Source organism: Takifugu flavidus, chromosome 13 (genome assembly GCF_003711565.1).
Source record: "Takifugu flavidus isolate HTHZ2018 chromosome 13, ASM371156v2, whole genome shotgun sequence".
In the NCBI taxonomy this organism is placed as follows: Eukaryota; Metazoa; Chordata; class Actinopteri; order Tetraodontiformes; family Tetraodontidae; genus Takifugu; species Takifugu flavidus.
The window spans coordinates 4,446,896-4,461,509 of record NC_079532.1 but is presented as its reverse complement, the minus strand read 5'-3'; the positions used below and the strand labels follow the sequence as shown (position 1 = coordinate 4,461,509).

Genomic DNA, 14,614 nt, shown 5'->3' with positions numbered 1-14,614 from the left:
GGGGGGGAGGACGTCCTGCGCAGAGAAAATGACCTGGCTGAGGATTAGAGGGAGATGGATCCTCTCCTCCATCTGTGACATCAACAGCAGTGAAGGGATCTGCTAAGCAGGCGGTGGCGTTCGCTGATCTTTCCCACCCGGATGTATGGAGTCTGGAGATTAAGAACCTTGGCTACTGCAAATCACATCACTTATGGCCGCTGAAATCTGCTGGCCCACGTCGCTCTTTGTGCGCCCAGGTCTCCGGCAAACACTCGGTGGTTTAATCTGCACGGCCGCGGTGCCGTTCACACTTAAGTCAAAATCTGAGCGCAGCAGAAACACTCAGCACCGCTTTACGGCTGCTCCTATAGATGGAGGATGACCCCGACCCTCGGGGCGAGCCGCCCCAGATTACTTGAAATGCCAAACATGAGCAGGAAGGAGAAATGACAAGCACATTGTCGGGATTAGGTTTATTCAATATGTTAATGGCAAGGCACGCATGAGTGGAGGGGATGAATGATGATGGAGACCAGATGTTTCACAGCTCAGTAATGTTTATTGATCAGCATTCAGATAGTCACACGCGATATCGTTGGCGGACCTGTTCACTCTTCGCTCTACTCACCAGCTCCCTCTTCTTCATACACTCCATAACCATGAGCAGGATCTGCTGTGACTGACTCTTGCTGTAGTTGAAAGTCTTTTGGATGGTGACTAAAAGCTGCTCTCTGACGTCGTCATTCACCAGGCTAGAGGAGGACAGTTAGCATCATAGCATTTTTAGCGTCCCGGCGCAGCCTCACACAGGAGCAAAAAGTCGTTTTTAAAATCTCACCCTCCGTCCTCCGAAAACTTGTGTGCGAAGGAAATGATGTCAGAAGCACGGCCGCTGCCGTCGCACACCACCACTGGAATGGGAGGCTCGTCTCTCAGACTCTCCAAGGCGATGGAGATCACATTGGGACCTCCCTCCACTATCAGACACACCAGAGGAACCCCCTGACCCAAACCTGGAACACACAGCCAGCATACATCAGCTATTAAAGGATGACCTTTAAACAGTTTGAACCAAACTAAGTGGCAGCAGACGGATGGGAGGGGACGATGTCAGTGGTGACAGCTGAGCATCCCTTTGCTGTCCCTGCCTTATCCGAGCTCCAGGCATAGGATGACAAAGGGAAGCCCACAGGTCACAGAGTTCTCTGCCCAGCATTGGTTCACACTCGCAGAGTACAGAGGCCGGAATAGGTGCAACAGGATGGTCGCCTGACGTACGGGTGTTGATCTTCTGCAGAGAGATGTGCTTCTCCAGGAGCCGGCGGAGCTTGACTTCGGAGCCGTACTTCCCGCAGGTGCCGTTGTCGGTCAGGATGAAGTGTGAGTGGCTGCTGTTGAGCACAGCCAGCTTGCTCAGTGGGTTCGCCATCGACTGGTAGGATCTGGTTACCTGGGAACAGAGGAGGTTCACTGAAAAGGTTTCCAGAAGTGAAGAATAGTCTGGGGTGTGACATGCTGGCATCCTCACATCTTTTCCGATGAGGTCCTCTTTGTTTTCCAGGATGCCCCAGGGAGCGATTCCTATTGCGCACACTTTTCCTCGTGACTTGGAGGAGTGGTCCTTTAAGGCGTCTCCGACATGACGGATCACCCCTGGAGGTGTGCATACCAAAATATAGCAGCGTGAAAAATGCGGTCTCCAGACTGCCTAATGGGGCTGCATCATGAGACGCACTGCGGTTGCTGCACGCTAGCCCCACACAGTTGATCACTTGTGATGAATTTGTCCACCAAAGCTGTAATTACAGAGCTTAAACCTGGGACAACGGGTCAGTCAAAGCTCCCCTCAGAAATTGCAGAAAAGGGTCTTACGTAACGGCAGTTTAGAGCCGAATGTCACAAAGTGTTATTTGTTAAGTGAGCATTAAATGAATTATCCCCACCCCTACGCCCCTCCACCAACCCACCCACCTGTGTTGACTCCACCCGTGAAGATCCACGCCCCCGTGGTGACGGCGGCTTTGATCAGGCCCTTGCCGAACACTTGCTTCAGCTTCGGCTGCAGGTCAAAGTTCTGCAGGCCGCCGTGCACGGAGATGAGCAGGGTGGGCAGCTCCAGCTGCCAGTCCTTCACCATCAGGTGCAGCAGGTTGTCGGGTTTGGTGTCATAGGAGACCCGAATGTACTGCCGGAGCAGGGAAACGGTGTTGTCACACAAATTCTACATTTTTTAATAAAATATTGACTTGTCTCATGCTGTTTCTACCCCCAAAAGCTGAGGAGCAGAGTCTCACCATGGCCTTGTTGATGAATCCGCCACCCTGGAACTCGATTACCCCGAAGGCGTCCGTTGGGTAGGTCCTGGTGTGCTTGATTATGCTCCATTTGTCCTTGGGCGTGTCGATCTGCACTAGCTGAATGGTTTCCTCTACTGAGTTGGCACCGGGAGGGATGGCCACGTGCTGCGTTGTCAGTTGACCACAGGCACATCTTGGTGGAGGAGAAAGGAGACATTGAGTGACCGAGTCCCAAACGCAGCCTCCCCTCGGCTAAAGTATACGGAAGGGTTAATGGAAGGCTGTTGTTTAGTCTGCTGGTGGAGGCCGTGTTTTGTTTTTCCTTGAAACACCGGACAGACGCTTTGATGACTGTGACCATTTCTGGGAAATCCATGCCTCAGTGAGCTGCCCTGGCTGGCTGCTCTCAGCCTGTTCAGCCAGCCCAGGATAGTAACTGTGTCCCACAATTATACCCTTCCCCCCATTCCCCCCATCCCAAAAAAAAAGCCTATTCCAATCCTCATAAATGTCTAATCAGCTGCCGACACAATTCGGGAGGTTATTTCACTTACAAAGCAGTTTGTGTGGGTGATAGTGAAAAGGGTGTTTGTTCACACTATTGTTACCTGGTTGGGTCCTTGGTGGGAAATATGTGGATGCATTCTCTCTTCAGAAAGTTCCTCTCGATCCAAACTTTTTGTGCCTGCCAAAAAGGATCAGGAAAAGACAGAAAAAGAAGCGTTAGATCGTGTCCTACTTATGAACTTGTGTCCTCTCTCTTTCATTCTTGGCTGAAAACCGATGCTGGTCAGCGATTAGGCGCGGGCGACGATCGTTCCGAGTCATTTTCAACCAGTTCTGGTAAGAAAAGTCAACAGACCCAAGCACAACAAAAAACCTGACCTGATTTCAAAGGTTGTCTGAGATCCATTGTGGACAGAAAAAGGCTCCATTAGGACAGAAGCAAATAAAATCTTTCCATGAAAGGAATTTGTGAGAATAATGGGAGAAAAACAGTGTGTTATACTTGTTTCAGACAGCAAATAATCCGGTGCAGACAAGCTCATCGACAAGAGAGGGTGGCTAGAGTAAAACCATGAAGCATCATGAGGTTTATGACCACCAACAGCAAGATGAGGCGAATTCCACTGCAGAAATATGTCTCTTGTGACTGCAAAAGTTAAAGTGAATCCTGGCTTTGTGCTCCCTTTATATGCTGTTTAAAGATTCTATTTGCACACATAAAGTCTTTTTACCTCGTTTATCGTCGTTTCCTACATGTGACAGTCCTCCAGTAGATAACGGTTGAGGTTTTTATTCCTAAAATCAGAAGCCACAGTACTCTTTTTTAAGAGCACAGTGTTCTGATTTAAAAGGTAATTGTAAATGTTGCATTTAGGTAAAGGTCAAACAAAATGGCCTCAATAGTTGTTCTGGTTGAAATTGTTCTAAAAGAAGATCGGAGCTGTGTGGCTGTCTGGTCTCAGCGGTGGAACCCCCCCACCCCCTCCTCACCTCAGTTATCAGGCATCAGTGAGCATCTAGAACTAAAAGGTCTCCTTTTCTCTCAACAGTCCCTCATTAAAGCCGTTGAAATCGAGTCGGAGAAAAAGCTCCAAAGGAAGCTAAACTTACAGAAAGCGCTGTTGCCGGACTGCAGGGGTCCTGTTGGTGGATCAGAGAGGAAGCCCACAGCGCTGCTGCCCCTCTGTCAGAGCCCCGTCCTGCTGCTGCTGCTGCTGCTGCTGCTGCTGCTGCTGCACTCCCGGTCGAGTGCTCTCATTGAATCCCACAGGACATGAAACTTCTTCACTTTATGAGGGCTGGTTAATATGATGAGCATGTGAGCAGGGTCTTTGTTCGACCGAGTCTCATGACTCCAGTTCAAGGTAATCCTTTCGGGAGTCCCATGACCCCTTCTTCATGCCCACAGGGTATTTTCATCCTTTGCTTGAACAAGGCACAATAAATCCACTTTGATAACTGGCCCCTAATCTCCCAATTTGTTGAAAACTCCTTTCTTTGTGTTCACTTCACAGTGTGGAAGATCTTAGCTTGTGAGAGGAGCAGTCCAGCTAAACTTAAAACGCCGCCTGCAGCCTGGTTCAGAGGAGCCCCCAACTTTTCATGGCAGAATTTCCACCCCTTGGACGACTTTGATTTCAACCCCATTTGCATAATTGAGAGAATTGGACGCAGGCATTCTTCTGGAAGGTGCCTTGTTAAGACTTGACTGGACCCCGGCTGGGGGCAAGGTCAGTCGATGCTAATTGCGGTTAATCTGTGTTTTCACCCACCATGTTGCTGCCGAGGGAAAGAAAAATAGCAACCCGCTATTTGCATTTCACCAAGTTTTGCATCGCAGAAAGACTCTGAAGCAGAAAAGATCATGTTATCTTTCCAGACATTATCATCATCACCATCGTCGTCATGTTTAATCGCACCTATTTTGACACGTTGAACAGAAAATCCAGTTTAGTGTGGGTTTAAGGTTATTAAGGGCTTTCAGGTGCATGCCTAGAGATATGGGGGGAAAGCCTTGGTACCCTCTGGAAGCTGAGACCCCGGCTCACAAGCACAGGGCAGCGGGCACCCTTTTAAAACCTTCCTCCTGTGGGATGGAGTGATAAGCATTCCTTTTATGGTTGAAGTGAGCAGGTCGAGCTTGACTATAACGCACAGCGAAGAGGACAAGAGAGGCCCGGGTGGCAGATGACTCAGAGAGGCAGAGAAAAGCCCAGCATCCCCCCGTCCACTGTTCTCACCCCCACTCTGGCTAAAGAAAACCCGAAGGCCGCTGGTAACAACGTGCGTTTGCAGAGCGGTTCGGCGAGTGTGACGCTGTCGCTTCGGCGCGCTTAAACTCGTTAACAGAAGCGATTAAAACCCAAATCCTGCTTCCACGGCTGCCTCCCAGCACTTAGCAACAAAAACCTTGAAGGGCTTGATGCCGGCCGGTTTAGATTGTGTCACACAAAACAAATTAGCGGGACTTAAATCCAGCCACGGGACAATGGGCCGCATTCATTCCAGCACGCAGCATTTTCGAAGTTTTTTGAACAAAAGGCAACAGTACGGGGAGGAAGTCCTAATTGCTGGATTTCTAATCAGGACAAAGGTAAAAATGATCTTTGCTGTGTAATCTTATTTTGATTAGCTCCTCTGTCGCAACAGCCCTGCTCCGACAACACAGCAGCGTTTGTCCCGGACGCATGTGCAGCCCCATGCGCCGTGCGCCACATATTCGTCCCATTCTGCCGTCACATGGCCCAGGTCTGCTGACCCACAGCAGTGTGAGCTGCTCCATCACAGCAGCCATTCAGCCCCAGCAGCCCTATGGAGAATGCAGGCATCTGACACATTTTCTACTCCTAATTGTTGAAAGGTCGCCCTCTCAGACTGAATTGAAGGCGCTTTTATAACACAGCCCATGAGGCACACGTCTTAAACTGATTTAAACATGAATCTGGCACGTATATTTTGCTGAGGTCAGGGATCTGTTATTGTGTAGAGGCTTTGACCAAGCAGAGAACATCACCGTGAAATACAAAGCGGCTTATGTTTGAGGACACAAAAAAGAGTTGTCTATATTCGAATAGCTGTTCATGTTAACATGACCCTTGTTTTTTTTCTTAATCTGAAAATTATTCACTGAAACGTCTTTTAATCAAGGCTTTTAATTACATTTCAGCACCAATAAACCACAGGATTCGGGGGTCCTAATAAAATGAAGCAGGATGAGATGTGGCCAGGGTTGAAGATAAAAGCGACTAATTGCTCGGCCTGGGTTCTGCAGGGCGATGTGGCTCCAGCTTGATGCGTCGTGACAGGAAGAAAACCCAGGTTCACTCCTCAGCTGCAGCGAAGTACTGCAAACTCATGGTCAGGCCCACGTGGAGCTCATAAAAAGGTGGGTTTTTTTACACATTTCGACTTGAGGGGCAGCATTTGTTGAAGGCCCTCTGGACAGGCAGTTGTGAAGCCTTCCCCTCAGCCCTGCTTGTAAATGCATCCATTGTCCTCCTAGGTTTGAAAATCCAGTTATCAGGCTATCACATGAGTCCAACATGTCACTGATTATCCCCAAGAGTTAAGGGAGTCATAAGACATGTTTTAAGGCTGTTTTTTTTCTTGTTTCCCCCTAAAAATGTCTGAAAAAAACAGATATTTATCTACAATATAAAGTGAGCAGAATGAGGACCAATCTATAATTTGGTGGTAAAACCGTGTAAAAGCTTTGAACTGACGGGCAGTTAAGAGATCATTTTAGATCCTTCTGATTTTTATCACCAGCAAACAACGACAACATTCAGTTTCCTCACATTGCCGACCTGTTCTGCAGATATTTGCATCTTCTGTTCATTTGTGACCCGCAACGTCGGTTCCCATGAGGCCGTTCTGTGCTGCTCTATTCGCAGCTCTGCCGCAGGGAGCTCTGGAAGCCCAGAGCCGACCGACGCCTGCGCCTCGCGCTCAAACGGGCCAACAGGTCCCGCTGCTCATCTTCAGCACAGACGTTGCTGAGCAGGACGCGGAACCCCTCAGTTATTCCGTGCGCGCCTGCATCTCACAGCCTCCTGAAATATGTCAGACTGGTTCATCTGGAGTCTATCCCATCCACCCAGCCTTTCTACTGTCCGTGGCACAGGGCCCTTCTTCCTGTGCACGTGAGCTGCGTCTGAGTGACTTCAAACTGAGATCCGGCTCTATCAGGTTACAGATGATTTGGTAAACTTTTGCCAGTTTTTTTTTTAGAGTATTGGACAACGATGCCTGTTGAGCTGGAGAACACGTGAACATATATATTACTGATTGCTAAACACCATGTGAGCTGCAGCACGTTTCCGCTAAACTCCGAGAGGTCCATCTGGAAGAGATGCTCGCTCTGTGTCTTATCTACATGCATGAAAAATAAATCGCCCTTCACACCACGAGACGCTGCAGATGAGTTAATGCACGGTATGTCCAGAATTTAGCTACAATGTGAGCAAATGTAGCAGCATCGTGACCCAAAGCACATGATCATAAACAGGGGGAAACAAAACAATATGGCTCTTGTCTTGTGTCGGTGTGTCCAGGATTTGAGCTATATATAGCAGCGTATAGGATCTCATTGAAAAAGAAGTAGATTTGGGCTGCGTGGGATGGAATTGGTGACTGATTTACAGTGAAACACCTTATATGAAAAGGCCGTGGATTATATTAAGAGTATTAATCGCCCACTCTAATTTAGAGAAGCCCAGCACAATCAGTTTGATTATTGTACACCCAGTACTGGTTTAGCTGCTTGATAAATGGTTTCCGTGTGTGCAAAAGGCAAAACGTAACACTCTGAGTATATAATATTAAATACTCACTGTATGTGATCTATGATCATTTAAAGGTTTTTGCCTTTTCCCTCAGAAAAGCCATAGTTGCATGAATCTGCAACACTGACTCTGGGTTCGTCTCTGTGTTCTGATTCCACCCGTTTGTTAGAGAGCAGAAACATGCATCTTTCTCTTCAAGGACATGTTGGTCCAAAGTGTGTTAATCACACGAAAGCAGACTTTACAAAGATGTAAAAGTCTTTAATCTGTTGGTCACGGTGGTCCATACTGGCCATTATGGTGGATTAAGCTGTCGTATAGGAGAGAGCAGCTCTTCGAGCCTGCTGAGCTTCTCCACTTAGCGAAGCAACGTGCACTGATGAGCTGCAGCCACGACTGCTCCGTGTCACGGTGGAGAGCCATCCTCCCATGTTCTTGGTCAGGAGGGCACGTACACGTGGTGGAAACGACAGTCTGAACATACTGTAGTTTTAGAACAAGTTGACAACATTTCTGAATAAGTTGTGTTGCTTCTTAAAGTAGAAGCAGCACATTTAATTTAAACGCAACTCTGTAAAAAACTCTACTTTAGAAGCACCTGTTGCATGTGAGGGAACCCGGTCTTACCTTCTGCGAGCCAGATGTGGAACGCTTCAGTGACGAGCGTTTAAAAGCACCGCTGGGACCTTTGGGGTCCATGATGAAGATTCAAGCCGACGGGTGCAGCGTCTTGTCAAGGAGTCCTCAGAGTTTAGTGATGGGTCCGACTTCAGCTGGAGCATCAACGCTGGAAGCAGCTAGCAGAAACCTCAGACGGAGCCAAGGCATGTCGGCCACATCTGGAACCCTGCTCCATGAAGGTCTCACATCATTTCAGGTATCAGGACTTGTCTCTTCTCTGCAGCTTACTCCCAAATGACAAAACCGAGATCCCAGCCGGGGATATAAACCACTGGATGACACACTTGACACATACACTCTTTTCCTCTACCGGGCATCCCATAATCAGGCTTAATGCAGCCAGCTCTTATGAAGCCTCGCAGTCTAATGGACAGAGATTTAATAAATGGTTATTGAAGGTAAATCTACTTTGACACAACACAACCCCAAAAAAGGCTTAGTGAGACCATGCGAGCTGTGGTGCTAAAGTTAGCCAGCAGAAAGCCAAATGCCCCCCAGGAGGCCCTGTGTGTCTGTGCGGTGACTGTCCCATTAGGTTGGAGGCAGGGAGGCCTGCACAGCCCCCCCTAGTCAATAGAACCCCATGATCCATGCTGGTGGATTTAATCTCCAGCTCCCATTTGTTCCCAAGTTCTGTCTTGCATGATGCAGGTGTGCAGTAGCTCTGTGATAAGTATTGTTGATGACTTGACCCATTTTATGATACCAGCAAAAAATGTGGTCGGTAGGTAGCTTTAATTTCAAACACTTGCACTCACAGACAGACAGACAGACAGACAGACAGACGACAGACAGACAGACAGACAGACAGACAGACAGACAGACAGACAGACAGACAGATAGATAGATAGATAGATAGATAGATAGATAGATAGATAGATAGATAGACAGACAGACAGACAGACAGACAGAACCATTTACATGTGCACGAGCTCCCCCTACTGGATAATATTGGTACATGTAACATGTTCGGCAGGAAAACCAGCATTAAGAGTCACTCATCAAGTTGATGTGTCCAAATATGAAAAGGTACCATGATTAAAGCATTTTTGCGTTTATGTGATAGATGTCAGCACGTAGAAGGCGATACTGTGCAGCGTGTTCAGGACAACATACAGAAGAGGGACGATTCCATGTTGTGGATACACAATGAACTTTTGCTCACAAATTTACAAGACTGTGTTGTGAGGGTCACCTCGGTCTTAAACTGAAATTAGAATTTCAAATGGCATCAGAAGTGCCTGTTTAATCTGCACTAAGACTGCCCCACAGTAGGAAATCAACCCGGTCCTTACCTGTTTAATCAGTGAAACAAGTTGGATGGTTTCAGTTTCCACCTTCAAACAAGAGTGATGTCCAAAAATGAACACTTTACTCTCCGCTTCATGTGTTGCCGCGCTCTGACATTGGATAATGCGTAATTTCTCCTCGTAAGCAGACACAAATGAGCTTTATCTTCTGTCGGTGGCTTTGCATATGGATGGACGAGCACCAGTGGAGGATCAGTGCAGGAGATTATTTGTCTCTGGTAAGAGGAGCAACGCTAAAAGATGGTTGGTAACAAGTGAAACATGAAGTAATGGAGGCTTGAAACAACCGGCTGCTGATGAGGAAAGCATGTGTAATTTGGGTCCATCTGGAATTTGTTTAAAAGTCACCACAGTGATGAATATACCAAAAATACCAAGTTGTCCAGCCTGATTGCTGCAGTGTACAAGATCATAACCTTTTCTAGCTCCTCTTACTCACAGTGACACAGGGGTCAAAGTTCAAAGGTGCTCAATAAACTTTTCCACACACTGTAAGCACCAATGTACGTTTGTCTTGGAGCAAAGAAAAGCTAAAAGGGATCTTGTAAATTGTTTAGTCACCTGTATGACAGACGTTCCACAAAAACAAGCCTCCCTGTTTTAGTCACTAGAGGGCGCTCTGATCTCTCCCATATCAGCACTGGGTCACCGGCGTGGTTTTCACTTGTTTCTGTCAGGTTATCTCAGTTTCTGCCTGCATGCAGTCTGAACTTTGCACTTTGCCTCTCCTGGGAGAATATATCAGCTCTTGCCTGTTGCTGTTATTCTTTTAGATTCTTTTAGATGTTTTTGTCAGTCTACATTGATTTTACTTTGTGGGTCCTAATCATGAACTCTATGTTCCTCTTTTTTCAGGTTCTGCTTTTATGCATCAATAAAAATGATCCAGACTTTATAAAAAATAAAAATAAAGAATTGCTAAAAACACCATGTGTGACTGCTATAATTGAACTGCACTGGCCTCCACCAACCAAAGACCTGTGTGTGTTTTTGACTCAGCCGCTGTTCCTTCTGGTTGCTAAGGAAATGCGATTACACCCCCACCTGAGACCTCGGTGCTTGAGGTGTGTTGAGTCCCTCAGTACTGCACCAGAGAGCAAGTACAACCCATCTCACACTAACGTGCACGATCATATTTTTGAAAACAAAACAACAGCAGCAGCGGTGCCACACGTGTAGATAAAAGACAAGGATGATGAGTGTGAGAGTGCACGGGCCTGCAGTTAGGAGAAGGAACTGGCCTTTGAGCCGCTCTTGTTGGGGCTTGCCCCCCCATCTGCCCTTGAGACTGTCTTGAACTTTCCACATAAGGAGTGTTTTTGAGGGGGAAGAGTAAAGCTTTATCTGAATGTCATATATGGGACCAGAGGACACTTTCAAAAAAAAGCATGAACGTGCAAATTTTGCACTTCAAAACAAGTCTAGAGATAAAAAAGAGCTAAATGTTTTTAAGCAGATAAAGGAGGGGAAACGTAATCAGAGAACAGATCAGAGGTCAAGAGTTTACCTGTACTGATGGTTGAAAACATTGTGTTTAGTCTTCCTGGGGTGCCTCTGGAGCCGTACTCCATGGCCACGTCCTCTTTTCCCTGACATCAGCGCAAAACTGTTTTTGAGGAAGTAAAAGAAGACGACGGCAGGCTGCAATTCTGCCGTTGGTAAACAGCGCCATTTAGGACGCCGCGCAGGTCGGGTTTTATGCGCACCCGATCATTTGGTTCTGCCAGTGCATTGTCTCATCAAACACACACCACAAGAGCGACTGTTCCTGGAAACCTGTCCCTGGGGAGGGACGCTTTCCATGAATATCCTGCCTGCAGCAGCTAAATGGACAAGTGTGCACGTTTCTGTTCTGCTCTTCAGAGCGTGCACGCCGGGGTAAATCATCTCTGGGGGTGACCCGGGCCCGTTTGAAGGTTAAGAGGGAACCTGAGTGCTGCGTAGGGGCTGTAAAACAGCAGCCTTCTTGACCTACAGGAAGTTGCTCCATCCACCGACTTTCACAATGCGTCAGGCGGAACCAGCCAGTGGCTCCTTCCTTTGATCATGGGAGGTTCATGGAGTTCTGCGCCGGCCGTCTGTGGTGTTGGCTTTGCGTGGGTGGGGGTGCCTCATAAGCTTTTTTCCAGGGAGCAGTGAAGCACATCTCTCTCGCCGGAGGAGGGGCGGTGGGGGGGTGGGGGGGTGGAGGTGGCGTTGCTGCCCTCAGCTGCGTAAACTTCCAGTATCAACTAATCATCCCAGATCCAAACAACCAGATGTGGGATTCACTCAGAAGCCGTTTCCTTTGACCTCTTTCCTGAGTGTTTGAGGGACTTGCAGACGTGGCTCAGCCAGAAATCCGAGCGGCCCTCCAGCAACACGAGACACGGAGACAGACAAAAAAATAATATGCGCTGATCAAGGCTTTCACACCAGACCGCATGACGCAGGTCTTTTTGTCCCAGCGAAACCACAGTTTAACACACGTAGACGGTATGTCGTCCTTGGACAAGCACATGCAAATTCAACCGCCCCTGTTCTGCACGTCTGATTGACTCTGCGACAGAACCGACCAAACATGCTCAATATTTCCAGCTCTTTGTCTGGCGTTAACACATGCAAGCTCCTGTAATCCTGGGAGACGCTTCTATGACCAGGTCATACATAAAACATGGTGTTATTGGGGATGAGGAAGACATAAGCCCGGACTATTCTGTTCCAGTATCAACCAGCTGGAACGGCAAAAGCTACAGAGGAGTGATTAGTTTTGATCCATGCATTTGCTTCCAGTTCGGCATAACCTTGAACAACAAACACAACTAGTGCCTCATTCTCGCATTTACCCTGAACTACGACTACATTTATGTGCTGTAATTAAAATAATCCCACAGTGTGACACCAACCACATCAGGCTTGCTCTGAGCACCAGCAGCTGGATGTTGGTGAACTGGTTGCCCACCAGTTCCTTAACTTCCTCAGCTGTCTGCTGTGATAGTGAAAGCGCAAGGCCGCGGGTACAAGCGCTGTCATTTTGCGCCGTGACATCACGCGCCGCCATGTGCGCTGTAGACCAGCCGTGAGCACCGCTCAAATCCTTCTGAGCTCTGATGCGGTTGGAAAAGGCGCGTTAGCTTACTCGCGCAACTAACTAATCACAGTAATTGATCCAACAACTCGACCATGATGGACATCGACGATGCTAACAGACCAAGCAGAGTCAGTGGAAGATCTCTGCTTCAGAGGGACAGAAACAAAAACATATCTACCCCTCAAATGTCAGGATTAAGTCATGCAGACCCTGTAGCATTGAGCTGTGGGACTACCGGGGACAGGGAACAGCCAGGCTGGTCCTCCCAGTAGTGCACCTTTCCCCCCTGCACTGGCACTACAAATGCACAGCCACCAATCAGGGCATCAAAATGGCCGTTGTCCACCTCCTGAATAATGACAATTATTGGAAATTTGAACACATAAAAACAAACCTCAAGGGAGATGTATGGAAACGCGCAACAGGAGACGCGACCAGCATTATTACAGTGCTAGTCATCTTTAGAACCATGTGATGAGGCTCTGCAGTTGTGACACGGAGAAGGAAACGTTTGTGCACACGAGCGCGTGTCTGGAGAGGAGACAACGAGTCTCAGAGGTCTCCTCCCTGGTCGTCGGAGGGGTGCGTTGCAAACCATAAAAGCCCAAGTTGACAAGCACCTGTCTAATCCTGCTGATCGCGGCAACATTGTCATTATCTATGGTCTCCCGCCCGAGACTGTAATTACGAGGGCCGTGGATGATCTGAAACACAGATGGTGGTGGGAGACTAAGCAAACGGCAGCAACATAATTGGTCGTGGCTGTGGGAGCAGACAAATCTTTAAAGACCTGAGCTGACTCAGGCTAAATACTCTAATCACTGAATGTAGCCAGGGCTAACCAGTCTGCAGACGTTTATGGCTTCTTCTGGGGGGGAGGTTCAGCCGTGTAGTCTGATGGTGCTAAAATATAATTCAAGGAAGCAGAACTCCAAAGGGTTGCGTCCTCCTGGTCTTCAGCAGACTTTTCTTCAATGCTGAATTTAAAGAAATTCCGTATTATTAACAAGCAAATGAATGCAGCCAAGAGGTTCCATCCATTTATTGCACAAGAGTTCCCCTAAAGATGAGCTGGTTCCTCTAGAACCACCAACACGTCATTCTGGGGCTTCATGTTCAAGGTGTTGCAGAACACACATTTTTTCAAACGCTTGACCTGATGGCAAAATAATTTAGCTTTGGCCTCGTTGGCCGCTTCATTAGCGGGTCACGATTGTTTTGGTTTCCAGGGTCAGGAACTGAAAACTCCAGTGCCGCACCAAATAAGAAGACCTGGTCCAAACAAAGGAGATCTGGAGCCGCGTTTGATTCTTTCCCGACAGTGTATTTAACTGGCATCTTAACGTCACTGAACACTGTGCTATTATCCCTGTTGACGCATGGGTGGAGGTGAGAACGTCAGGTCACACTCGAGCACCACCCAGGCCATTTTCCTCACGTTTGCTCTTTATAAAGATTGATTGCAGGTTCAGTAGTTTCTTTCTTTAACGGATGCAGTTTGGACCTTATTATTGTCCCTCTTTGAGCTGGGAATGGGGGTGGGGAGCCCCCCAGCCCTCCCCCCCACCACACTAAGCTCCGGCTTTTCACAAAAAACTCCTCTGCTGGTAGCTTGGTTGCCGCCTGTGCTGTTGACCTACACAACAGTGTGGTGTCGGCCCTCAGAAGCCCAGCCTGCCCATACATCCTCCAGAAGGGAGACTCCCAGAGCACATAGCAACAGAAACTCTCCTCCCACATCTCTTTTTCCCCTCCCTCACTGTGCAACTATGCAGGCCCGGCGCTATAGCTTCAGCCTGGCTCGCTGCGCTCCAGCATTGGGGGAAGGGACACCAGTTAACATATGGCTTCTTGTGCATTATAGCTTTGCTTTTAGCTCATCAACTCTGGCACTTGTCCTGGAAAACTGCACCCAGCCGGCCTCCTTTTCTTCGCCAATGCGCCTTCGCAAGTGCGAGTTTGACGCTAAATTCCCCGATCGTG

The 14,614-nt window shown here is 48.1% G+C and overlaps 1 protein-coding gene and 1 long non-coding RNA gene across 2 annotated transcripts; one reads left to right on the top strand and one right to left on the bottom strand.

Annotated features, from left to right (window-relative positions):
• Nucleotides 1-521: 521 nt before the first annotated feature.
• On the bottom strand, nt 522-8,469 carry trpm1b (transient receptor potential cation channel, subfamily M, member 1b). The gene is made up of 8 exons (XM_057052108.1): nt 8,198-8,469; nt 2,888-2,964; nt 2,277-2,472; nt 1,954-2,167; nt 1,511-1,635; nt 1,261-1,432; nt 821-995; nt 522-734 (listed from the first exon to the last, which is right to left on the bottom strand). Exons 1-8 carry the CDS (start codon nt 8,267-8,269, stop codon nt 563-565), a joined length of 1,203 nt encoding a protein of 400 aa, XP_056908088.1. The 5' UTR covers nt 8,270-8,469; the 3' UTR covers nt 522-562.
• Nucleotides 6,121-7,192, top strand: LOC130536279 (uncharacterized). The gene is made up of 2 exons (XR_008953316.1): nt 6,121-6,750; nt 6,790-7,192. It is a non-coding gene; the product is annotated as an uncharacterized LOC130536279 (long non-coding RNA).
• Nucleotides 8,470-14,614: the final 6,145 nt, after the last annotated feature.